At 39.9% G+C, this 27,071-nt stretch overlaps 1 protein-coding gene across 2 annotated transcripts in view; it reads right to left on the bottom strand.

The window, feature by feature from the left end:
* The window catches only part of Lipa (lipase A, lysosomal acid, cholesterol esterase), a 37,652-nt gene extending 15,757 nt beyond the window's left edge, over positions 1-21,895 (bottom strand). The window contains exons 1-6 of one of the 2 annotated variants that reach the window (XM_005385855.2): positions 21,721-21,895; positions 19,034-19,145; positions 17,612-17,729; positions 5,380-5,578; positions 4,079-4,188; positions 2,640-2,776 (exon numbers count right to left, since the gene is read on the bottom strand). In XM_005385855.2, the coding sequence (XP_005385912.1) occupies positions 2,640-2,776; positions 4,079-4,188; positions 5,380-5,578; positions 17,612-17,729; positions 19,034-19,144 (675 nt within the window). In that variant the 5' untranslated portion in view covers position 19,145; positions 21,721-21,895. The remainder of the gene's footprint in view (positions 1-2,639; positions 2,777-4,078; positions 4,189-5,379; positions 5,579-17,611; positions 17,730-19,033; positions 19,146-21,720) is intronic. The other variant, XM_005385854.2, reaches the window with a different exon arrangement.
* Positions 21,896-27,071: the final 5,176 nt, after the last annotated feature.

Raw genomic sequence — 27,071 nt, 5'->3', positions numbered from 1 at the left:
AAAATCAAAGAAACCCGATAATATCTCAGCTGTCTGGTGTATCAGCCCCATGACCCACCTCAGAAGCGCACACACAGCCGCATCCTCGCTGGGCACTCACGGGCAGAGTCAACCAGCAAACACTCAAAGAAGGACACTGACGCATAAGTTTACTAGGTAAAATCAGATGCATTACAGGTATGTATTTAAATTCTTAAAATGAAAACATAAAGGCAGAAAATTAAGTAAATTTAAAATTGACTTTTATAAAGGGAAAGGGCTTTGATCAGTTATCCCAGGGGCATCCCCAGACAGCTTTTATCTGCTTCCAACGGATCATTCATGACCTCTAAGAAACAGGTGAGGCTGTGGTTGACCTGCAAAGTATGCTGAGTGTGCACACACCTAATTCTATATTGGCCAAGTCCAGCCCACGGCCTGTTTTTTTTTCTTTAACTGTTTTTTTTTTTATTGGAGAAGCGGGACAAGTGTTTGTATTTCTATAAAGCTACTACACTACCATCTCCAAGGATTAAATAAATGAAAAACATACATTTCTATGACACAGAAATTCTACTTCCCCAAAGACACCATAGATATGCCCCTAGAAGGACATGAAGATGCACCAATAGCCAATTAGCAAACAATCTGAATGTCCACCAAAGAAATCTGACTAAATAAGCAGGAGTTCCTTATAATCCAAAACTTAAGAGACAAAATTTTAAAAAATGAATTAATATGATAGGTTTCCAAGAGTGAAACATCCAATCTGTATAGTAATCTATATGGTTGGATACCATTCACATTAAAACAAAACAGTTTTCTTGGTATAGCTCTATGTGCATAAATTTACACATAGGGTTTACAGAGAAAAACCCCAAATTGTACACTGTGCTTAACTCTGAGGAAAGTATAAGTGGAAGGCATAGTACTCTATTTTAATTTCTGACTGTTTACAGTGAAAATCAATGATCCTATTACCCAAAGCATTAAAAACATTTGGTCAGAGTGGCTACATCTTATCCGCATGGTCACTGGTGCAGTAAATCCCATCTTATGTTAGTGTCAGGTTTTGACATCAGAATATCATCCATATTTCCTGTGCACGTCTTTTAAATCGTCACTGGGCTGTGTTATACCTGGCTTTAAGTACAGTTCTATATCATAAATACCACAGAGTACACTACCACAAACAGGTTAATCACATGACCTGGGCCCTTGATGCCATTAAGAGACAGTGAACATAAGTGAATGGATGTAGCTACCAACAGCAGGATATATTGCTGTACAGTAAACCTTTTTATATGAGAAATATACTCTAAAATAATGATAAAAAGATGATATCACTATCAAGTATTATGTACTACATGTACTATAAGTCTACAGTTGTATGTAACTGGCAGCACATGGTTGTCTACAACAACATTACCACAAGCTCACAAGCAATGCGTTAGCTATGACATCACTAGGTGACAGGAATTTTTTAGCTCCATTACACCTTATGGGACCACCATCAAACATGAGGTCTCATTGAAAGAAATGTCATTATATGGCACATGATAATTTCTGTACAGGACTCGTGTGTGTGTGTATGTGCACTCATGCAAACATACAATACATTAAACATAAAATGCATGAATAAAATTCATGGAACGCATGGACCAGCTGGCCATATAATTCCTTATGAGAGCTGTTTCTCCCTTGAACAGAGTTTAGGGTTACACAGTCTTAGGACTGAGGCCGAGGGAGTCATTGTCTTGTGTTTAGGAGTCACATGATAAAATATAATGAAACAGTATTTTTAGGGATGTGGCTGGAGATAGGCATGTGGGAAAGGCACATTTCTTGCCCCTTACATCTTGCCTACGGCAACCCACAGGTTCCTCTTTTGGAAAACAGAATAAATGCATGAATGTTTAAATTATTTCCTTAAAAACTTGGTGCTTTCTTTGTGTGGCAGGTAGAGAACTGTAATAATACACATTAACCAGGAGTATACAAAGCTGTAGTGTACAGTTAATGACTTATTTCTCTATAGTGGCTGATACATTGTGTCAGCTTGAGAAATCTAGAAGCTAAGTAACTCAGCAGTTCTACAGCCTAGGGTGTGGAGGACATGCCCTTACCCTTCTACAATGTTCATTTTGTGTCAACTTGAGAAGTTTAAAAATTTAACTAAGTGACTCAGCAGGGGCCAGGATTCTCATTCTGTAAACATCCTGAGTCTGTTGAAGAGGAAGACATGGAGATAGCATGAGTGCTACACCCACCTGAGGGTGGGTAGCCTACATACAATATAAGGCAGGGAAAGAGGCTTGTTTTCCCCCCAGTTTTGTTCTTGTTGCTTTGGCTGTCTTCTGCCACCTTCAGCTGTTGCCCCTCTGCCATGCCACCCTATTTTAGAGCCAGCTGATCTCTGCAAACTGTGAAACCTTTTCTTCCTTAATTTTGGGCATTGGGTATTTTGCCTCAGCAATGAGAGAAAAATACCCAAGACACTCCCTAAGCTCCCCTGGATGGGAAGTAGGAATAAAGGGAGAGAGCAAAGCCCATTGCTCCACTAATGGTGAACACAAAGGAGGACCAGGACAGACTCTCGCTCCCATGGCCAGTTCTTCATATACGAAGAGGAAATGTTGGAGGGGTGGGTGTTACCATACCTCAATGAGATGATCTGGCAAGTGTCCGAATCTGGCCATAGGGCTTCTACAGAAATCCAGTAAAACCACAGGAGCCATGGCAAAAAACATTTTAATCTTTTTGGCCAGTTCAGGAAACTGTGAAAATGCTATAAAACCTGTGGGAACAAAAGGAAAACAGAAATCCCATTTTGTGGGCCTTCCTAGAAAAAGCAAGGAAGGCCATTTGTGAGGCCCCAAGCAGCAGCCTGGTGACCCTGTAAGCAACTCTGTCGTCAGAGTTAGAGCACTTGACATGGGACCCTCTGAACCTCTGGGTGAGCAAACACTGATTGACTAAATTAGCAAACCAACTCTTTGTTAAGTATTTGCTCCAAATTCCAATCTAGGTATTCACAGGAAGAAATTCCAGGTGGGGACACCTGTTCCTTTAACTATGCGAAGCAGAAGGCTACATTTCCACAGCTCCACCCTACCACGTCCATCTCCCTGGTCTATCCTTAATCTATAGTCCCATTCAATTAGACCACCCATGACTCAGAAAGAGTACTTTAGCTTTAAAGTATCTTCCAGTCCCCTCTCCGTCACTTCTTGCCATCTAGCCCTAGAATGTCACTGTAGAAATTAGTCAGGCACAGCACACAAGTAGACTAGTTGTCAAAGATGGCATATAAATGAAGACTGGTCAGGCCTGTTTTTCTAAGGGGGAAGCATGACTGCATACCTTTTCACATAATAATTTCTCTTTCTAGGAAACTACCTAAGGAGACATGAACACAAAAGTTTTAGTCACAGGGAACACTAAAAGGGAGAGTTCAACAAATTATAGGACAGGTTCCCTCTAGTTCCTTATTAGGGAAACTTGTTTGTTAGAATTATGGACAGTTTGTATTTTCTTTAAACTTTGCAAAATTATCTATTTTTCTTTCCAATAAACACATATTAATATTATCATCAACATAAATTACAATCCATATAGCCTTTAAAAACTGATTAGGAATTAAGTGCAACCCATTACCCTCATAGTTAAATTCCAATTAACTTTGGTTATTTGCAGTGCTGGAAATTAAACACTCTAAGGAAGCATTCTGCTACTGAACGATATCTCAGGCCTCCACTCAACTTTAAGCATATTTTTGAAGTCCCTTAGAAAAATTCCTGTCTTTTATTCTGTCATACCCTGATAGTGCTTAACTTGAAAAATAAATACTATGATGTGATGCACATTAACTCTTTCCGTTTTAAGAGAATTATATGCCATATTGAGCTATGTAGTTTAAAGCCTGAACTTCCATAAGAGACTGTTACCAAATTCTTTATCCTATTTATAATTTCTGCTTGGCATTAAAAACAAAAACAATTGTATATGAACTAACTCATCTTTATATTTTGCTTTTAAGAAAAAGTGTAAACTGTAACAAAGACATTATATGAACTTCCAACCTTGATTACATACATACCTATTGTGCTGCCTTGCGAATGAGCTACATAATACACTTGTTTTTGGCCCGTTTTATTCAGAACGAAGTTAACTGAAGCTGGTAGGTCATATTTTGCCATCTCATCAAAACTGTAATCCAAAAAAAGGAACCTTTTTGTTAACACTGTATATAAAATAGAAGACCACAGAAGTAGTAAATATGAAGTTTGCAGAGTATCATAAACTGAACACAGCTGAGTAAGCCAGCACTAAGCTCAGGAAATTGAATCTTACTAGGACCACAGAGCACCCTTCGACTACCCTCCAGCTGTGCCTCCAAAGGTAACTATTACCCTGATTTTTCACATTACAAGTCTGTTTCACCCACTGCACGATTTTTCTATGACTAGGATTATATAGTCATAGAAATCTATATTATATAGATTTTATATTCTTCCAACCCTAGCTTGTTAGCACACAGAACTGTAGTTCTTTGTTCTCCTTCTACTTCGTAATGTACCATACTTTGCTTGTCCATTCGTTCTACTCACCGCTGAGGATGTGCAGGTGAGTAATTTTCAGTCTTTCACTGCTGCAAATAGTGCAACAATAAACATACTCTTCTACATGCCTTTTGGTAAAAATTCTCATGCTTGTATGTCATGTCCTCAGGAAGGCTCTAGTATTATAAGTAGGAAGCAATCCTGGAGACACTCAAGGCAACAAGATATGGCCTTGCACCAGGTATGTGTCTGAGTGCACATGTATGTGTTTGTCCTCAAGAGACAGATAATCCCATTGTTATTATACACTTCCAATGTGCCAGTCTCCATGGAGATTCTTTCCCAGTATCCTCTCCTTAATCCCCTGGTGACTTTATGAGGCAAGTGTTTATTACCACCATTATGAATAAAGAAACAGACATGGAGGGATTGTGCAACATGCCCAAAATCATATGACAATTAATTGGTAAAGGCAAAAGTAAGAGGGAAAAGGAGGACAATTTCTGAAAAGAAGAAAAATGAACATCTGGAGTATGCATTTGTTTATGAAAAAGAGACAAAGTTTATGGGAACAATATTCACCAGCAGGTCCAAAACCATGTGGAATGACAAAATAACTTAAGAATTCTCAACCAAATATAAGCCTAATTAAATCATTTACTTACAAGTTACCTTATTGCTAGTTCTCCAATTCCTGGAAGATTTAAAGTCTTTCAAGAAACATCAGTCTCTTGCAATTTCAGTTACCCCCCTAATAGCCCCTCCTGCTGAACTCTGCATGTAGCTGCTTTAAGACCACTAAGGAAAAAGACTCAAGTCATAATCAACTGCAATATACCTGAAGGCCCAGAATTCGTCCTGAGAAACTGAAAGAGTCTTGTGTTTCCGAGACCAGGTGTTTCCCCTGCTGTTCCCCATCCACACATCAAAACCAGCATCAGCAAGAATGAAGCCCAGGCTGCTGTTGTCCAAGTTTGTGACCCAGGTACTGGAATCTGCCAAAAAGCCATGCTGCAGAAAGACAACTTGTTTGGGACCTGAAAAAATCATTCATGTTTATATTAGTATCCCCACGCTTCAAAACAAACATAACATCTTGCTAAATCATCTCAAAGTAAATAACAAAAGAAAAATAAAACAAGGAGGTAGCAATTTACTACCATATAACATTAATAAAAAAGAAACTAAAAAAAAATAGGGCTAATAAAGTAGCAACAAAACTGAACTATTTTTACTTATTTAGTAAAAAACAACTAACTTGAATATCCAGAAAAATTCAATATATATTTTAGGGATATACAAAATGTTTTCACAGCCAAGCATAGTGTGTACACCTATAATCCCATCTATTCAGAAGGCTGAGGCAGGAAGGTCACAAATTTGAGGCCAGCCTGGAAAATTTGGTGAGACCCTATTTCTGAATAAAAAAAATAAAATAAAAAGGGCTGGGGATGTAGCTTAGTACTCTCTGAGTTCAATCCCCAAAATAGTCTAAAATTTGCTCCAGAAACTGAGTTTCTTTCAATGAGTGCTAACAAAATAAACCAAAAGAAAAAGATCACAAACAACAATGAGATGCCACTACAGACCTATTAGAATAGCCCAAATCCAAAAACACTGACTGCATCAATTGCTGGCAAGGATATAGAGCAACAGGAACTCTCACTTAGAGTGCATAGAAATGGAAAACGGTGGTGCCATCTTGAAAGACAGTTTGACAGTGTCTTAAAAACTAAACATGTCTTACTATTCACCCCTGCAATCATGTTACTTGGTATTTTACCCAAAGGAGTTAAAAACTCATGTCCATATAAAAATCTGTATATAAATGTTTATGGTAGCTTTACTTTTAATTGCTAAAATTCAGAAGTAACCAAGATATCCTTCAGCAAGTAGACGGATAAACTGTGGTATATCCATACAATGGAGTGTTGCCCACCTCTAAAAGGAAACGAGCTGTCAAGCAGGAAGGAACTTTAAATGTTTCTTACTAAGTGAAAAATGCAATCTGAAAAGGTTGCACTGTGTATGATATTCTGGAAAAGGCAAAATGATAGAGAAAGTTAAAAAAATCAGTGACTATCGGGTTGGGGGAAGGGAGACAGAAAGAGGCAGAGCAAAGAGGATTATTAGGACACCAAAACTCTGTGTGATACTATAGTTGTGGACAGACATCATTATACATTTGATTCCAGTAACTGGGTAACAAACCTTGACAACACAGGAACATACCTCACCCAGAGGTAACCTAAGGTAAACCATGAACTTTCAGGGATAATGATGTGCCACTGCAGCTTCCACAACTGTAACAAATATACCACTGGGGGACGCTCATAACTGGGCTGAGAGGAAGGATAAGACATTTGGGTGGTCTCCTATACCAGCCTTTACACTAGCTGTATTTGTAAATGCCAAAATTTGGAAATAATCTATTTGACTTCTCTACTATTCTGCGAACCTGAAACTGCTCTAAAAATACACAACCTACTAAAAAAAATTTAAGCTGAATTATAAAGTTAAATAGAAAAAGATTATACATTTATAAATTCTTAAGTGTGTATCTGTGTGTATGTGTAAATTTATTTTGTACCTGAAACAGGGATGCAGCAGGAAAAAAACAAAAATCTGGAAGCCAAGGAAGCCTATCCTCAGGCTGCTTACTGTTTTGAGATCACTGATCTTTCACTAAACAAACCTTTATTAGGTGCCAACTGTGTCCTAGGCATCCTTCTATACACTGGGGCATGGGAAAGAACAGAACCCGGAGGGGTAAAAACACTACCCTCACGGACCTGACATTCTACTACCTAGGAGACTTAAAGAAAAACAAACCTGGGTGCAACTCAGTCCTCTCCACGTTCTAATATGACACGTTAGGGAAGGCATTTAGACACTCCTTGAAATTTATACCATCCCTGCCAAGCAGACATGATAATATGTACCTATGAGGGAGTGATGAGATACACAATTGATTATAAAAAGTTCCAAGCGAAGTGTCTAGTAAGAGTACGATCTACATCAGGTCATCCATAAGTAAATAAGAGGAATAAATAAGTCAGTCAGTGATGACATCTAAGTTGAGATGAATAAGTCAAAACTTTCTGTGCCTTCTGTCCACCCTCTACAACAGTGACACGCTGAGAAACAAGCTAGTTGTCAAGTGGTCAATAATTAATTGTACTTTACTAGGTGTAATAATTAAGCTATCAACAATGACAAGGACTGTGATAGCACAGAAAAACCTACTAATTTAAAACAATAGCAGGCAAAAATACAAAATCACAGACTAGACTGTAGCTATGCAAAAATAATGTATACTGATGTAAAACATTAAAGGAAAATAGAAAGAATGATTTGTCAGGACAATAAGACTGGAAGTGAATTGACAAAGTTTTATTTCTGCTTATGTCCCAACATGTATAGTCATTCCTTGCTACAGAGGGTATCAAATCATAGCTGCTAAAATCCCACATATGAAATAGAATATTTGCATATAACCTTATATATTCCCACATACTTTTAAATCAGTCTAGATAACATACAATACCTAGCAGGGAAAGAGATGCTTTCTAAGTAGTCACTAGACTGTATTATTTAAGGAATTGTTTCGGGAATACTGAAGAAAGAGAACATGTTCAATGCACATGCAATTTTCCTCTGCATGCTTTTGATTCATGGTTGGTTTAATCCACAGATGTGAACCCTGCAAATATGGAAGTCGATTATACTTGGCAATTAATAAATGATTCTTAATAAATGATTAATAAATTATAATTATTAATATTATAATTATAATATTAATATTATTAATTATTAATATTATAATTATAATTATTAATAAATGATTAATAAACAATTAATAAATGACAGGTCCTCTGATGAGAGGTGTCTCCTATAGATCGCTCCAGGAGGAACCGTTCATGTGCTGGACAGCATGGACAGCCTGCCCCGGAGCCATGCTGTGCTGGGTGCTGGTCCCCTCATCCAGTAAACAGCAGAACTTTCAAGCCAAGAATCACAAACGGTTATGATTTTCTCATCACAACACTGCCATGCTTTGCATCCTTAGGTCCAGGCAGGTGACCTTCTCCCTCAGGGAGAGAACAGAAAGCACAGACCATGACTGGGGCTGCTTTAGTACTTCTTTGCCTTCAGATACTTACACTGTGGTTTTGTGTGCGTTTGATTTTTGTGGTAGCAGGGATTGAACCCAGGGATGCTCTACCACTGAGCTACATCCCCAGCACTTTTATTCAAGACATGATCTGAAGGCAGGTGTTGCCTGTAATCCCAGAATTTGACTGAGGCAGGAGGATCACTGTGAGTTCAAGGTCAGCCTGGGCTACATAATGATTTCAAAGCTAGCCTGAGCTATAGAGTGAGACCCTGTCTCCAAAGAAAAAGACCTGCGCAATTAAAACACAATCTCAGGAAGTTGCCCAAATTGGCCTTCAACTAAACTTGTCATCTTCCTGCCTCAGCCTCCCAAGTCACTGGGATTACAGGTATCCAGTACCACTGTGGCTTAAATGTACACTTTAACACTACATCAGTAAGACCAAATTTACTACGAGAGTAGATTCAGTGTCTTATAAGCACAGTACCTGGGTCCAATAAGAAAGATCCAAGGTTAAATTAGGAAGTTCATAAAAAATTTGAAATCATGAACTTCGGTGTAAGTGACAATAATAATTACCAGAAATCACTCCTCGTTAAGTTTTAGTTGCCTCTAGAATGACTAGGGGCTAAGAGAAAAAGCTCAAAAGATTTCTTTCTTTGGCCAAGAGAGGGCAGTGACTTTTTCATGGTCACTTCCTCAGCTCCAGGCTGACTAATGGAAGCAGCCAGCGGCAGTTCAGCACAATGCTGCCTGCTTGATGAGTCCCAGCGGGTAGAAGCGGGGTGTGGATTATCAGGATCTGAAACTGAATGTGGCCTCGTGGGAGGAAGAGGACCCAGCACATGGGGAAGCTCCTCCTGCCTCCCAAAGCACTGACCTTCTCTGCCAGGATGCTGAGTCAGGGTGGGACTCTCTCTGCCTCTCACTCAAAAACAGTTGTAAGAAGCAAAACGAAGAGAAAGGAGGAAGGAGGACAAAGTTGAGGGTGTGAGCATGAAACCTTGTAGGATTGCTCAACTCTGAAGTATTTGTGTCTTTTCCTAGAGCACAGATGATGATGACATGGCTGACAAAGGGCAAAACTCAAGACACAAGCCATAACATCTGATAAACATCTAACAGATCCCTGAGGGTGGTTCTAAGGCCTATCTCAAGAATTATTAAGAGCAGACTTCGGAGATTCACATGTAGCTCAGTGGTATGATACATATCTAGCACGTATGAGGTCCTAGATTTGGTGCCTGGAACTACACAACAAGAGATGGGTACACTTTCATTTATCCAAAGTAATGGAGTATGGAGTGAATTTTGTAATCTGATTCTAGTTTGAAGAGCTGTCCTCAAAACCATCCCCAAAGAGTACTTTTTGGTCCATTTTCCACTGCTAAGACAAGATATCTGAGGTTGGATAATTTATAATGAACAGAAATCGATTTCTTCCAGTTTAAAGTTCAGAACTCTAAGACTGAGAGGCCCACATCTTACAAGGGCCTTCTTGCTGTGTCATCCCATAGCAAGGCGGAAGGACAAGAGGGCACAAGAGGGAAGGGCCAAACCCATCCTTTTACCAGGAATGCCTTCTGTGACAATAAGCATTACCACTTCTTAAAGGTTCCAACTCTTGGCAGAGGTACATGGGAATTAAATTTCCAATACATGAACTTTAGGAGATTAAATTCAAACCACAGCAACTACAAAGAAGCAACTTTTATAAGCCTTGGCCATAATGCTTGTATTCACTGGGTGACCGAGAAGAGACTACTGCCCAAGGTACACTTCCCAGGAACCCGAACAACAGAAGCCAACTGGCAGAAGCCAACTGGCAGGTTATCTAGATCAGACACTTCCCTGACTTTACCAGAGACATTGCTGCAATCCCAGGACCTGAAAAAAAAATGTCAAATGGGTAGGGATTGAGTCACAAGCTGTAGGACTTTTTTTTATTACCTTTCACCGGCTATTTTATCTCCAGCACGATAAGGTGGGTAATCAGGACATGAAGCACAAAATATGGTTTGTCTACAGGAAAAACTCAGAAAACAAGCGTGACCTTTGCCATTATCCAGGCCACCATGCTCACTTTTTACAGTCACTTGCTGAGAAGGAGAGGACCCACCAGAGTGAGTGTTACAGTGCCCTGCACCACAGGCAGGGAGGGAAAACCATCTCAGCGTAGCCCAGAATGCTGTTCTCTGCCTCCTGGTCACAGTCACTAAGATTATTAGGCAACAAGACAGCAGCATTTCAGCCACCTCACTCACTCCAGGCCCCACAGCAGCCATTGCTGACTCTGGCACCTAGTGTGCACATAAGAATTGGACTATAAGTGAAATACAGCAGTTTGCCCCTATTCCAACGTTTTACTTCTTGTGGTTTCAGTTACCTCCAGTCAGCCACAGTCTGAAAATAGTAAATGGAAAATTCCAGAAATAAACAAATCATAAGTTTCAAATTGTGCCACCATTTTGAGTGATGTGATAAAATCTCACTCTCCTGTTCCACCCAGTCAGGACATGAATCATCTTTGTCTAGTATATCCCCACTGTATATACTCCTAGCCCATTGACTGCTTAGTAGCTATCTGGGTTGTAGATCTACAGCCACAGTATTGCAGTGCTTGTGCCTAAGTAACCCTTTCTTTACTTACTAGTGTGCCTAACCACAAGAGTAACAATGTTAGCAATTTTAGCATAATATATTTTTATAACTATTCTAGTGTATTATTAGTTGTTACTGTTAATGTCTTCTATTACTGTTGATGTCTTCCAATGCCTGACTTATAAGTAAGAGCTTATATGTACATATAGAAGAAAACATGGTGTACATAGGGCTCAGTACTATCCACAATTTCAAGCATCCACTTGGTAGTCTTAGAATGTGCCTACCACAGATAAGGGGGAACTAAGTGAAAGAACATTAAGTAGTTACCTGCACACACAGACACACAGACCACATATCAGAGGCACTGCTCAGAGCACTGCTTATAGAGCTCACCCTGAAGGCAGGATTGTCCTGGGTCATTTACATCATCCTTTATACTTTGCTGCTTATGAGGCTCAGAGAAAACACATGCTCTGGGGCACACAATTACTTTATGGTGGAGCTGGGAATCAAACCAGCTCATGCAGCACTAAAGTGCCATCATCTCCATGCCTGACTACCTTTCCATGCTAGCCTCCCCCTGCCTGTGTTCCACCCCCACGGCCTACCCTCAGACAGCTTCACATCCGGGCAACTTGAGTTTTCACAGCTTTGCAGCTGCCTGCATACTAGAAAATCACCCAGCTCCGGAAGAAGCCGCGAGGTCCAGAGAGGGGGACAACTGCCAGATCCAAGAGTTTGTTACTTGATCTCGCGGTACAGTTCTACCTATTCCATTTTTTCCTTCAGCATCTTCTGCCTGTGGTAAACAAATCCTGACATCTTTTTCCTTTCTTCAGAGTTCAGAACACATTCCGTGTCAGACAGGACTGTATACTGAAAAAGTAGATATCAGAGCACACCAAATTCAGCATAACATTGAAAAGCAGAAAGCAAAAGCTACAGACCCATTAATACAGAGTTAGACTTCCTGCAACAATCTATTAAGAGGCAACTATTAGGTACGGTGATAGGTAAAGAAATTAAAATTCAGAGAGGTTAAACAAATTGCCAAGGTCACACAGCTAGTCAAAGTAGTAGAACTTAAACTCAAGCCCAAAGCCAGCCTTTTAATGTGCTTACACTTAACCACCAGGAGACGCAGCCTCTACTTACGTCTAACACAGGGGCCCACAGTTTACATTTGTGGTCACTCCTAAGCTCATAAATCAAAAAAGTTTAACCTAAAGGTAGCCTAGAGCAAGGAACATTTTGAAGTCTGTGTTTTTCTATCAACTCCCCAGACGGCTTCAGGAGCGGCCATGGGCAGCAGGCCTTGGCACGTGCAAATGAGTCAGAAAAGGCTTCTGCCTCCCACAGGAGGTACACCAGCCAAACAGGGAAGAGAAAGGTTACACAATTACCACGTTTTATTGTTCTAAGTACTATGAAGGACATACACAGACAGCTCAGAATATGTAGCCTCAGAGGCCTGACCTTGTGGGCAGCCGGGGAAGTCTCCCACCCACGTGATATTTAGCCGTTAGGCAGGAGGAAGGGAAAGAGCTCCGGAGCAGGGCAGGGGAAGAACAGCCTCAGCTCCTCCATATTCCACGTGGCCCTTTGCTCAGTCTGATCAGGGTAGGACACATGCCATATGCCAGACTCTGCCTTACACTGCAGGGTCAGGCAAAGGGTCTGAAAGTGGTTCCCAACCCAAACCACTCAACCAGAGCACCCATGGAGTGGACTTGAGCTCAGCCCTCATAACTAGGCCTAGGCACTGAGGAACGAAGCCTAATCTATTCTGTGCCACTGTGGCAAGGACTCAGATGTCAGATTGTTAAGGCCTATGTGTAGCTTGTTAGAGTATTGCACTTATTTATTTTTTACATGATTTCTTTACAAGGGAAGATTTTCTGTAAGGAAAGAAAATTCAGAAATTAGTCAAAACTCTAAAATAAACAACCAAAGCAAAACACAGCTCGATGGCCTTTCCTTCCAAAGACTTCACTCCTAAACCACATTGTGAATTTTCAGTTATGACTCAAAAAAGTTCAATGGGCAACCCCTGTGGAGTCTTTGCTGACAGTGTACAAACCTGTTTGTGTGTACTGTCGTACCTATTCCAGTGGGCTATCAGATACACAAGCGCTGCTTTCTTTGGTGAATGGCAAATTCTCAGTTAGGCAATGAGTAAATTTACCTGTTGTTATCGTTTCATGTGTTTTATTTTTAATGCTGGCACAATCGGCATTTTCTTGTTTTAGCCAAATAAAATATATATTGTGATAATCATGGGATCAACTTGCTCAATACTAATTTCACAAGGTTATAGTCTCAAGTTCAAGAAACACTGAATCTGCAGTCTGACTGGCAGCATAATTACCCTCTAACCTGGGACAAATTTCTTTTCCTTTACCCAGTAAAATGAGGATGCTGGTCTAGAACACATATGCCCAGATGCCTTTGACTACCTCAGGAAAGTATGTTAAAGTATAATCTCTCCAACTCCCTGGCCCAAGCAGGAATCTGAGATCTTTCCAGTCCTGATACCCCATGACTTTCTGAAATAAGGGATAAACAGATGAAAATATAACCTCTTCCTCATAAATGATTAATTTCTGATTTTCAGTTCCCTTAAAGAACTAGCAAAAAGGATAGCTCAACACTTGATAAGAAGACTGCTTAATTGTGGGTAATAGCATGCATATAGTCCAAGTAGCCAAGAGCCACTACTATAAAGAATGGGGGTAAAAGCCAGGATAGAATATTAATGAAGGCATGTATCTCTATCAAGGTAATTATTCAACAGAATATAGAAGAGCCCTAGGAAAGAGGACAAAAATATTAATAATTAAGAAAATATTGCTTACCTTACAATAAATATATGTGGCAAAAATTTTTTAAAAAGCAGCTCACTATTCAGTTGTATTCATTTTCAGTGGTCACAAGAATGAAAGATGTTTTAATATGTCTTGTAATTACTTCTAAATAGTACAGACAGGTGGCACTGTGTATGTGTTAAAAGCATTAATTTCTTAAGTTCTCAGCAAACCAAATTTCCACATTTCTGTTTTGAAACTTTCTTTTCTAATATATGCAGAGCTCAAAACTGGAAGTTGCTCAAGCCTCTCTTCAGCTCCTGAGCTTATGTTTTGTGCCCAATTCCATGGTAACAAGGGCTTAAGACAAGGTGTGGTCAGAGAACAGGAGAAAGGGATGAACTGAAGGGATATAGCGTGGCTGGCCTAACTTCAAGGTAGGTGTCAGGAATGATTCTGTACTGACTAGAGATGTAGCTCAGTGGTAAGCACTGGGCTAGTATGCATGGACTCAATCCCCAGCACTAAAAAGAAGGAAAATAAAAAATAAAGATTTTGCAGTTCTAGTCTAGGTCACTGGAAGGGTGATGGTGCATTAATAGGAAGCCAGGAAGGGAAGTGGCTTGCAGGAGGGGATGATGCGTTCCATTTTTTGGTGTAAAGGACTTTGTGTGTTCTTTCTGGCTTCCATGGCCAAAGTAAGAGCACTGACAAAATTGCTCTTGAGTAGACAAGAACAGCAATACAGAGCCTCAGCCCCATGTTTTTCCCTGAACCGTGGAAGACAAACCATCAGAAAAGCACCTGTGCAATTCTTAGGAAAATCACAATTCCTTTAGAGAACTGAGTCACGCATCACAGATTACCTTAAAAAAAATCCCCTCAGAGGTCAGCTCATAGCACTGTATATACATATATATATATGTCACTGATACCACTCATAGGACACTCTTCAGAAACAAAGAAGATACGGACCTACTGCTGTGGCCAGAGTTGGACTTTCAGTCTATGTTCCCCATTCTGAAGACCAAGAGTATCCACTTCCCCACCCCCAGCCCCCCTTTCCCCTACAGAACATAGCCCACAGAACTAGAGATAATGACAACTAAATGGAAAACTTCAAAATCACCCAATCAATTGTCTACTGTTACAGATGAAGAAACTAAGACCCATGGTGGTCTTAGATGCAGTCAAGGATTGGCCCAGACCTGGCACTAAGGTCCTCTATGCTTCTTCCTACCACCTGGGAACATATCAAGACTCATGGTCACTTTCTTCATATTCTAAGCCCTTGACCCTTCACTTGCAGTAGTGTGGCACATGCAGGGGGTAGGAGGGCCTGCATGCTTTAACTGCTGTGCAGAGAGAGAAGCCTGGAGATGGATAGAGAGAACGAAGAGGAGGTATGTTCCTTTAGCATGTCATCACTAAGATTCCCTGCACCTTTCGAAGATGAGGCACATTACCAGTTATATTAGTCAACTATTGTTAAGAAAAATAATATCAACATTTATTTATATTGGGTCTGAGATCAGTATACAGGATTATTCTTTTTTTTTTTTTTTTTAAAAAGGGAAAGAAACCAAAATGATATGCTCAAGCAGCATAAAGCAAATACTTCATGTGTCTTGAGCAGAGAAAAAACTACAATCCCTCACTGCAACTCATCACTCACTCCATGACATATTTTTTTTTTTGTTTTGTTTTTCTCTGGTACCGGGAACCGAACTCACGACCTTGCACTTGCAGGCAGGCACTTTGCCGCTGAGCTAAATCCCCAGCCCCACTTCATGACATATTAAAAGGGAAGGTTAAGAGCATGCCATAAAAAATCTCGAGATAGAAATTAAATTTCAAAAAGAATATTAAGTATCATGGCCACTTAAGCATTATTCAGTACCTTATTATAGTTAGAATTTATGGAAGAAAAAATAAATAATCAGATTATCTTAAGGAAAAAACATACATCTAATGACACTAAGCTCACACTGACTGACACAGATGGTTTTGAAGTTTGCTTTGAATAATAATTTCAGAAGAAACAGATAAAGAAGGTTCTTCTGCCCATATAAAACTTTAATGGCAAAGAGACAATTATCCAATTAGCTTAATCTAAACCTTCATTCCCCTAGGAAAATTTCCAGAAAGAGAAAATGTTAAAGAATAGGCTATGTCTAGAGAGATAACAGAATAAAGTTTTGCTTTTTTAAAAAATCTGTTTAATGATTTGAAGTAGTCTGTCTAGAAATTCTTTACACTGTACTGAAAACTGAAATTTTTTAATTAAAAATGAGGAAAAGGATATATATATATGTGTATGTATATGTATATATATAAAACCAAAGCTATAAGAGCTTTCATACACTCCTAATGAGAGTACTTATCAGCACAAGTCCTCATGGAAAACAATTTAGCAATTTAACAATATCAACCAAAAACACAAAGTTATGCACCTTCTGGCCCAAAAATTCTATTTCTGAAAATTCATTTTATAAATAGATTTGTATACATAAAGGGTTTTTGCAGCAATATTTATTAGCTGAAAACTAGAAATGGCACAAATGCTCATTAATAGGACACTGGTTAAATAAATCATGATACAGCTGTATAATGGAATATGTATCTGTAGAATAAGTGCTCTATGTATTGTATGGAAGGGTCTCCAAGATGTTAAATGTAAATTTCAAAAAACAGAAGGGTGTGCACTATATGCCACCTTTTGAATTAGAAAGGAGGCAGAAGAAAACTAAGAATCCTTATTTGTATTTGTTTCTAATGAACTTCTGGAGATAAGAGATTAAAAAATAAAGAGATTTCAGAGAGATGTTTTAAAAATGGGAAGCAGGGAATGAGAGAGTAGGTATTTTACTATGCATCCTTTTATTCTCTTTATTTCTAGGACTGTGTGACTATACTACCTACCCAGAAAATGAAATAATTTTTAAATAACAAAAGCCATCTACTTTAGGCTCAAAACATCTCAATAAGATGCCTCCTTGTTTTTATTTTTTGTTGAGGCACTAAAGATTGAACCCAGGGCTTTCACACTGAAGTATATTCCCAAGTACTTTTAATTTTGTTGTTGTTGTTGTTTTGTTTTGGTTTGATTGGGGTTTTTTTTGTTTTTGTTTTTGTTTTCTGAGACAGGGTCTCATTAAATTGTTAAATTGCCCTAGGTGGGCTGGAATATGGAATCCTCCTGCCAAGGCCTTTCAAAGTGCTGGAATTATAGGCTTTCACCACCATGCTGCTTCCTCACAAAGCAAACAATCCAAAAAGAAAAGACATTTTAGCATCTGCTTAGGGGAATTTGACCTTTGAACTTTTAAGCAAAATACAAAATTAAATGAGTCATCCTTATTCCTTTAAAAATATTTTTTGATGCCTTGAATAAATGTAACACATTACTAGTTTGGTCTAAAACTAATCCCATTTCAACATTTTCAAGTAAAATATTGCTTGCTTACAGATATAAAAACCAGCTAAATTCCAGAAAGCAGTTACTTTTCAGAGCTCTCCTATATCACTACAGAAAACATCCAAACCTTTGTCAGAACGGTGCTTCCTCCCACGAGGAATTCGGTGAAGGCACAGAATATAACCATCTTGTGTTTCCACCATGTACTCCTCAGCCTGGAAACCCCAGTGTTGGATAATTTCGGTCTGCAGAGAGAAAGGACAATCGGCACTCTATGGATAAAACCTGATGCCATCTTCCACATTAACAGGCAAAGGAGAAAGCAAAAGGTCAAACATCTTTTCTAGGGTTTATTTAAGAAATCAGGGCTGGGGATTTAGCTCAGCGGCACAGCGCCTGCCTGGCAAGTGCAAGGTCATGAGTTCGATTCCCGGTACCGGAAAAAAAAAAAGAAAGAAATCGATTGTCATTGTCATTTCAGTCTGTCCAATCTAGTAGCCAATATTCTATCACAAGAATAAATCTTCCATACCAACAGGTATTTGGCTAAACCTTGATGTCATAATTCTAGCACATTCTATACCAGAATACCTTTCCAATTTTACTGTTGAGAGGATCTTGTTTCCACCCTGCCTACCAGGCACAAACAAATACCTACTTCCTTCTTTTCTCTTTAGACAGAGTGTTATGCCAGCTAGCACTTTCCTTGTTTTAAGAGGTCCCATTCTAAGAAAGTATAAAAATACAATCTATTTTTTATCAATGAAATAAAAAAGTTACACTAGAATATTAAGATGCACTTGAAGAAAAGCTAAAAAACATGGAGTTATGATCATATTTCCTTCTGAAGAAATCTATGGGATAATTGTTAGTTGGCAATTTTGTGGGATATAGATGAGTCAATTACCTGGAAGATTTAATGTATATAAGTGTTTATTATCATCTCTACCATAAATACTTGAAAAAATTTAATTTTATTTTTCTTACAGCAAAGAATTGGTTAGAAGAGGGAAAAATAAAAGATTTGAGATAATTAAAACTTAACCCAAGGATCATGCTGATGGCCGTTCTCTTGACTCACTATGACTCACTATGAATTTTTCTCGGAGTCTTTAGTTAACTGATTCATCAATTAGATCAGTGCAGCTTCTATTTTAAAGTTGTTATTGCCTGAAATAATCTGTATTTTTTCAGTATTTCATACCTAAGGGAAGTATTTCCAGGTAAGATAAATAACTTTGATATGTTTTAATTAATCAAGGAGATATTTTTGCTTATTTTTTTAACAATTTTTCAGATACTTTGGCTTTTGCGTCCATGTATGTTCTCTAGATATTCTAAATTAAATCTTTGTTCAGTGTATTCTAAAACCATCACATGGGTGAAATCTACCAAACAGAATCTAAGATGTGGAGAAAAAAAGAAAAGCATAATAAGCTATAATGCGTATGAGAACAGAGTCATGGCTTCACAGAGCCCATGTAACTATATTTAAGGAAATAATTTGTCATAGCCACATTATAAATGTACATGACTTTGAGGAACTTACCACATTCATGTTTGTTTCAGGATCCACAGCTCTCACATCTCCTCTGGACCCCACAGAATACAGGATCCCAAGGACCAAAACAGCTACCAACCTCCAGGGCTGCATTTTCATTCTATAGAAAATAGTTTGTTATTATATCACTATACAAAGATGCACTGGCAGATTAAAATTCTCACAAAAATTTCTGGACCAGATTTAGGGCAGGTCTGTGTCAGATGAAAGACAAGTACAAATGACCCTAGCCATCTGTGGAAGGAGAAAATGACTAACTCATTTTGCTGAGAAATCTCCCTTCCCTCCACCCCAGTAAACACGGGACCTTTGGAGCCCACAGCACATCCACTAGCCTCCTGACCATGAGGTAAAAGAAATTAGTTTTAGAGAAATAACAGGAGACAGAACTTAGAAAACAACCTGACAATGAAAAAAGAAAGGTAGAGGCATAAAATTCCAGAGCCTGTTAATTTCCCACCTTTTCCTTCTACTTGCAATTTAAACATTTCTAAGTTCAGACAATATTAGTTCTTAGCTCCCACTACCTATTTATGTCTGTTCTTGCCCTAAATTATGTCAGGTTTCAAATGGTCACTCAAGGGAGAAAAAAGTGAAATGAAAGACAGCCTCCAAGAGAAACAGAAGAAGAAGCCAACACTTCTCACCTGAAACTCTAGTCAGGAGCAAAAATCATCCTAGTCTCTGGCACAGCAGAAAAATCACAGCAAAGATCAGGGAAATGTTAAAGGTGAAGTGATGGGAATCTCCCAAAGACATCCAGAGAGAGGAACTGGGATAGAGGCCAGTTCTCCTACATTAAAAACTATATGTATAAATAAATATATATGGACATATAGCTATGCCCACACAATGACTTGTACACAAATGTTAACAAGAGCTTGTGTGTAGAGCCAAAAACTGGACAAACTGGAATAGTCCAAATGAGTGAAAAGATAACTAAATTACACATGTGTGTTATTCAGCAATAACATGGAATAAATAGAGTAACTTTGATGAATCTCAAAATAATCATGTAGTATTAAAAAATCCAGACCCAAGAAAGAGAAAGGAGAGGAAATAGTATTTGATCCACTCACATAAAACTTTTGGAAATGCAGTCTAATCTGTATTGACAGAAAGTTTATCAGTGCCTGAGAGGAGAGGGCAAGGGAGGGAAGGATTACTAGGGGATATATAAGGAGTCTTTTGAAGATAATGTATGGGTTCATAATTAAATTGGTTTCACAGGTATATATATATATCAAAAGGTGGAAAATTCTACAATTTAAATATGCCCTGCTATTATGTGCCAATCATACCTCAATACTGTATCGTTGTCTTAAAAAATGTATTTACACTATGTATTACACAAATTTTCAAGAAATTATCAAGATGAATTGACTCCCTTCTGTTAAAAAATTCCTCCTGGAAGTATTTTTCCAAGAAATAGCGAATCCCGAAATTCCAGATAGGAACCAAGGTCCTCCTGAGTCTGCACTGGCAAAGCAAGCCCACTGCTTTTAATTACAAGTGTGCCCTTCCGTAGCCGGGAATGGCTGTACAGCCCTTGGCTACCTTTTATCATAACTACCTCCCCACAGTCTATTAGGATAGAGGGGGAATGGACTGAAAAGGGAAACATTAAAGTTTAATACCACAGTTGGAAATACACAATTATCTGGCAGCAGCTGATTTCTCCATGGCGCCTATTCTAGAGAACTTGCACCGGCTGACAGAAGATGCTCCCTAAGGATGACCGCTGAAGCTACTCGAGTGGAAATGTCAGGCAGTTGATTTCCCCTTCCAACATAACTCTCACTTTCTCAATATTCTAGACAAGCAATTCTCGTCGAGGAAGATACTGTGAGTTCAAAGGAGAAAAAAAAAATTCTAGACTGGATCCAGTGTGCTAGTCTGGGCTCTTAGCATCTCTGTCTTACTTCTTTTGATTTTGTAACAATCCAATTAACCGCTATCTGCCCTCATTTTGCACAGCCGGGTTCACTCAACTTTGCCACGCACATGTCAGCTGCTCAACGCAGGTTTTGAAAAATGGGATGGGGTGGCCCAACAGTTCAGTGGCCCAAGAAAATGCCCCGACATAGCTTGTCATTCAGTTTTCTAGGAGTATCAACAACAACGAAACAACATAATAACTACTAAGTTCTGCAATGCGCCAGACCGGAGGGCACTTCGGATACGAAGTCAATCGCTCCTCTCACCAACCCCAGGGACCTATTATTGAGCACACTTTTCAGGAAACTAGGGTCACAGAGATTAAGCACAGGAAGCAAAGTGTTAACTGGTTAAACAGCAGCGTCGCTGGCGTTTTAACCAGGACCACTGCCCAGCGCTGCTTCCGTCCACGCCATCGGTGCACGGATGAGGGTAGGGCGGCTGCCCGAGGAGCTAACGGAGGAGAGGAAAGACTGCTGGGAATCGGCGTCCCGGCAGTGCTAGCAGGCCAGCACCTCTGAGCAGCTCAGCAAATCACAGGGTGCCCTGGAAGGGTGGGCCACTTCAGAGTGCTGGGAAGATGCCTCGGCCTCCGACGGCGGGCAGGCACCCGCAGGTACCCAGGCGGGCGCACTGGGGAGCCGGAGCGCGGCACAGCCGCCCTCCAGGGACACGCAGACCGCAGGCGCCGCCCTCACCCGACCCGCACCCGCACCCGCACCCGTGCCCGGCTTTACATTCACCCTGAGCCGCCTCCGAAGCCACGGTCCGGTGCGTAAGGCCTGATCGCGGGCTCCGGCTGGCTGCAGCTGGAGGGCACCTGCAGGGGAGTAGACCCCCGCGCTGGAGGCCGGCTCGGGCTACTCGCGCAGCCAACCCGAGAGGCCCGCCACCGGGAAGTGCCCCGAAGGCCCCGCCCCCGCGCAGCCCCGCCCCGCCCCGCGCAGCCTCGCCGCTTCGGAGCCTGCTGGGGAGCGCCGCCCCGGCCTAGCACAGCTGAGCTCTGACCCAGATCAGAAGCCAGCGAGAGATTTTGAATAGAATGCTCCATAATCTGGTTTGCAGATCGTGCAACCTCTGGTTGCTGAGGTCACCTATGTAAACCGGGAGACTAGAAGCTCTCTGCAGTACTCCTCACAAGAATCAATGAGGGCTCCCTCGAAGGCAGTGACAGCAGTGGAGGTGGAGATTAGTCAGCTGTAGGTGTGTTCATAAAGTGGAGCCTACAGGATTTGCTAATGGGTTGGATAGAGGTGTGAGAGGGAAAGCAGTATGGGATGGCACTGGAGTGCTTAGTAAAGTGGATTTGAGGATTGCTCTAGATGTGTCGCTTTTAAGATACCAATTAGAGAACTCTACCAGTTAAGGCTGCAACAGGGAAAGTAACCACTGGAAGTATGCCAGGCAGAGAAAATGGTTGCACAGGCAACGGAGTAGCCCAGAAGCCGAACAGGATTTGGCCGGGCATCCCAGAGGTTGTCAGCAACGGTGGAAAACCTGGGCGTTTATAGGAAAAGATACTGTTGTCGGAGACCAGCAGTCGAGTTGCAGCCTCCGCCTGAGACACCCAAGGGCAGAAAGAGGGAGTTACAGATACCCTCACTCTCCCCTGCCTTCCAGTTGCTAACCTGCAGCCTACAAGGGTTGGACCCCACCCACCCTGTGAGGTAGAGTGGAACCGCGGAAGGACCCTGTATGGACCTGAGACCATAGCGTCCACATGGAGGTGGAAGTAGGCGCCGGAATATTTGGGTCTGGAATCCAGGTCTAGTTCCAGGCTAGATATACAGTTTGGAAGTAATCAGTTTAGAGGCAGAATTAAGGCCTTGATAAGATCTGTAAAGTCAATACAAATAGTGAAGAATGTACTTAGATATTTAGCAGATAAGAAAGCTGAGATGGGGCCGGGGATATAGCTCAGTGGCACAGCGCCTGCCTGGCAAGTGCGAGTTCCTGAGTTCAATTTCTGATACAAAAAAAAAAAAAAAAAGGAGAGCTGAGATGCAACTAGGGAACTAAAAGTATTGAACCAGACACAAAGTGAAAAAAATTTCAAGAAAGGCAATGATTAGCCCAGATAAGTGCTGGTGGTAACTTGAGTGAAGTGACCAATGAGAAATAAACATCAAATTTAGCAATATTTAAACATGTCAGACATTGTGCTAAGACCATATGCAGTGCTTCATTCAGTCTTCAGAATGTGACCTCCACATCTCCATTTTACAGATGAGGACACTGAAGCTTAGAAAGGTTAAATATATTTCCCATAGTCACAGAAGTAGAAATTGATGTAGCCTAAAATTTAGCCCAGGCAAACTAAATCTAGGTTATTTTTTAATGCATGAACAAATGAAAATACAACCAAAAATTTCTTTATCCATGTAAGGGAGAATCCCCCCTCCCAGTCTTCCTGCTTTGGGCTGTTGTAACCCATACTTTCATTATAAGAGAAGATTTGCAGAATACAAGCTGAATGGTGATATGCGGTGGGCAGGTGGGATATTTGTGGTGCTGAGGCTTGAACTCACTGAGAAGTGAGTTTCTTTTTCTAGGTTGATGGAAGTCTTTTTCTAGGCTGATGAAGTGGAAGGTTTCTTTTTCTAGGCTGATGAAAACATTTAAACATGTTATGCCAATAGTTGCACAACTACAAAAATACTGAATGCCACTTAATTGTTCACTTTACATAGGTGCATTTTATGGTAGATGAATTATATTCCAATACACAATTTTTAAAAACTTTAGCAAGATACAGAATAAACATACAAAACTCACGAGCTTTTCGGCACACGAAAGTGAACTCTCTGAGAAAGAAAACAAGAAAATTCACATTCACACTAACCATGCACACATACCCCTAGGAATAATAGGAATAAATCTAGCTAAGCGTATGAAAAACTCTGCAGTGAAAATTACCAACAGTGCAGAAAGATGAGGGAAAAAGATCATATTGGAAGGCAAAAGAGTTGAGCATTTTTTATTATTAGGAGCTGAGTTGTGACTGTCACCCCTCCCTTCATCTGCACATAGTAAAGCCTCAATCTCCAGTACCTTGGAAGGTAACTGCATTTGGAAGTAAGGTCTTTTAAAAGGTGACTGGGTGAAAATAAGGTGCTTAGGGTAGGCTTCTAATGCAGTGTGGTTGATGACTTTATAATGTGGGAGTGACACTAGGGAGATGTATGCAGAGAGCTGACCATGTTAAAAGGAGGCCAAAGGGCAGCGTCTGTAAGACAAGGATCCTTAGGGGTATAGCTCAATGGTAGACCATTTGACTCTAAGACAAGTGTCCTATCTGTATTGTGATCTTGAACTTCAAATTTCCAGGACTGCAGAAAATAAATTTCTTTTTGAGAAAACCAAATGAAACGAAACAATATTGTTTAACCCCTCCACCACACACACACACACACACACACACACACACACACACACGAGTTCAAGGCACTCATCTCTGTGCACTCATTAAATTCTAACGACTGCCCTGCCTCCCAAGGGAAGGCAATGACAATTTAAATGTCTGGATTTCTTTTGTTTCCATTGTAAACTCTGATTAAAAGTTTTTTGACACACGGTTTAAATTTCCAAATAAAACGAGAGGGAGGGAGGGAGGGAGAGAGAGAGGCAGAGGGAGAGGGAGAGAGGGAGAGAAGGCGAGGGAGAGGACAGAGAGAGAGAGGGGGAAGACCCATCGGAAGGTGAACGGATGGAGTTCAGAAAGCCAGAACACTCCAGATTTTGACATGTGAACATTGTTTTTTCCTTGTCCTATGCTGAGCTTCCCAGTTAGTTCCCTCACAAAACGGGAATGCTGTCTGGCACTTGCACATCTCAGCATCAGAAGGATTTCTAGAAAGCATTAGTTCCGGCATGTGTTTACCTTTGATCCCCTCAGCAGCATGTACTGTCACCTGCTAAAAACCTAGCCCTGAGCTGATGAGTAAGTTCAACTCTGCAAGGCCTTCCCACATAGATGTGAGTACTTGGCCATGGTATCTAATTTGCAAGTCATGCCCAGAGGGCCCTGAAGTGCTTCATCCGGCAACACAGCCAGGCTATCAGAGTGTTACAGCATTATTCCTTAATTCCCCCATTGGTAAATTGAGCTATTACTAGTATAGTTGTCCCTCAGATTTTTCAGGAGACTTGTTCCTGAAGCCCCCATGGATATCAAAATCTGTAGATGCTCAAGTCTTTCACATACACTGACAAGGTGGTTCCATAACCTATACACATCATCTCTAAATTACTTAAAATACCTAACACAATGTGAATGCTCTTGTAAAATAATTGTTAGAACATATTGTTTAAGACATAACGACAAGGAAAAACATTTGTACATGTTTAGTATTGATGTCATTTTTTTCAAAAGTTTTCCATCCTCAATTGGTTGAAACTGTGGCATGGAATCCATGGATAGGGAAGGCCGGTGTACCTCACTGGATTATTGAGGAGATTACACAAATCCTCACATAAAGAGTTAGTATGATGCCTCACTCATAGCAATCACTCAGTAAATGTTAATGTTTGGTTCATATTATAATGCAATAACCTCACTTTAGGAAATGCTCCATTATTTTCAGTAAAGGCCGTTTCTTAAGAAGCTAAACACAGGGTCACCATATCACCCAGCAGTTCCACTTCTAGATGTACATCTAAAAGAAATGGAAACATGAGTGGACAAAAACTTGTTCATGAACACTCATAGTGGCATTATTTATTGTGGTCAAAAGATGTAAATGTCTAACAACTAATGAATGAATAAATAAAATATGATTTATTAACATAGTAGTTACTTGGCAATAAAAACAAATGAAGTGCCAATATATGCTTCAACATGGATTAACCTTGAAAATATACTAAATGTAAGAAACCACTCATAAAAGACCACAAATTGTATGATTCTTTTATTTCCGTTCTGGGATCAAATCCACTGCATTCCCAACTCGGTATTCTTCTTTAGAAAAAACTCAAAACCAATAGAAGGCTGTGTTATTGATTTGAGCTGAGCCTACTAAATAGTCCATTTTATGGGACGCCATGAAAGATCTTTTAGTAGATTGCTACTGAAGATATTAATTTCAATATACTAAGTACTTTTGTTGGTTCAAGGAAAACAACTTGATCTCTATGGTTCTTTCTATTTATCATAGTAGAAAACAATCTTGTCGCCTTTCTTAGCTCAATATCATGCAAAGGCAATTAAAAACATACACAAAAGTTATTGTTAGCTGAAAGTTGCTTAAGAAGCATATATTTAGTTCAAAGAAGTACTAACAATATGTGGAATCAGTAAACATATGTTTTGGGGCAAAAATACTCTGAACAAGATTTAAGTAGTTATCGATACATAACTCATATGCTATAGAGAGGACACTTTTCTTTTAGACAACTTCAAATTTGAACTACTTTTATATTTTTCAAAAATCTGTTTATTGAGTCACTATCTGTTGAGCATTTATTTTATGCAAGGGCCTTGTTAAACATTGTGAAAGAATGAATAATGCATTCATCAGTTTTCCTACCACTGAGACACAAGACTGAAAATCCACAACTTACAGGCCAGGTTTACTTTGGCTAATGGTTTCAGAAGATTCAGTTCATGGTCAGCTGGCTCCAATAAAGAATCACCATGGCAGAAGAATGGGGCAGAACAAAGATGTTTTGTTCATGATGGTCAGCAAACAGAGCAGGGGAATGAAAGGAGTGAGGCACCAGGTATAGACCCCAAGGTCATACCTTCATGATTCATGCAGACATACCCAGAAATGTGCCTTGCTAATTCCCCGAGTGACTCCAAGCTAATCAAGTTCACATAATTAAGGTCAACCTTCATATCTCACCCATTATCAACTTGACATCCAAACACATCTCTTTCAACCAACACCTAATCTTCAAATAAACACAATGAAAAGTTAAGAATTCCACCTAACATATAACAACTATCCTGTGTATAATCAAGAATAGAATAATCCCTTCCTCAAAGTCTCAATGGTTCCAGCATTTTCCAAATCAAAGTTTCTTCTGAGATGCAAGGCAAATTTTTGGTTGTGAACCCATGTAAAAATCAAAAACAAGTTACATAATC

Source organism: Chinchilla lanigera, unplaced genomic scaffold, assembly GCF_000276665.1.
Source record: "Chinchilla lanigera isolate Chin_1 unplaced genomic scaffold, ChiLan1.0 scaffold00024, whole genome shotgun sequence".
Taxonomy (NCBI): domain Eukaryota; kingdom Metazoa; phylum Chordata; class Mammalia; order Rodentia; family Chinchillidae; genus Chinchilla; species Chinchilla lanigera.
Note: the sequence above shows the minus strand (reverse complement) of the source record. Positions and strands in the feature narration are given on the sequence as shown.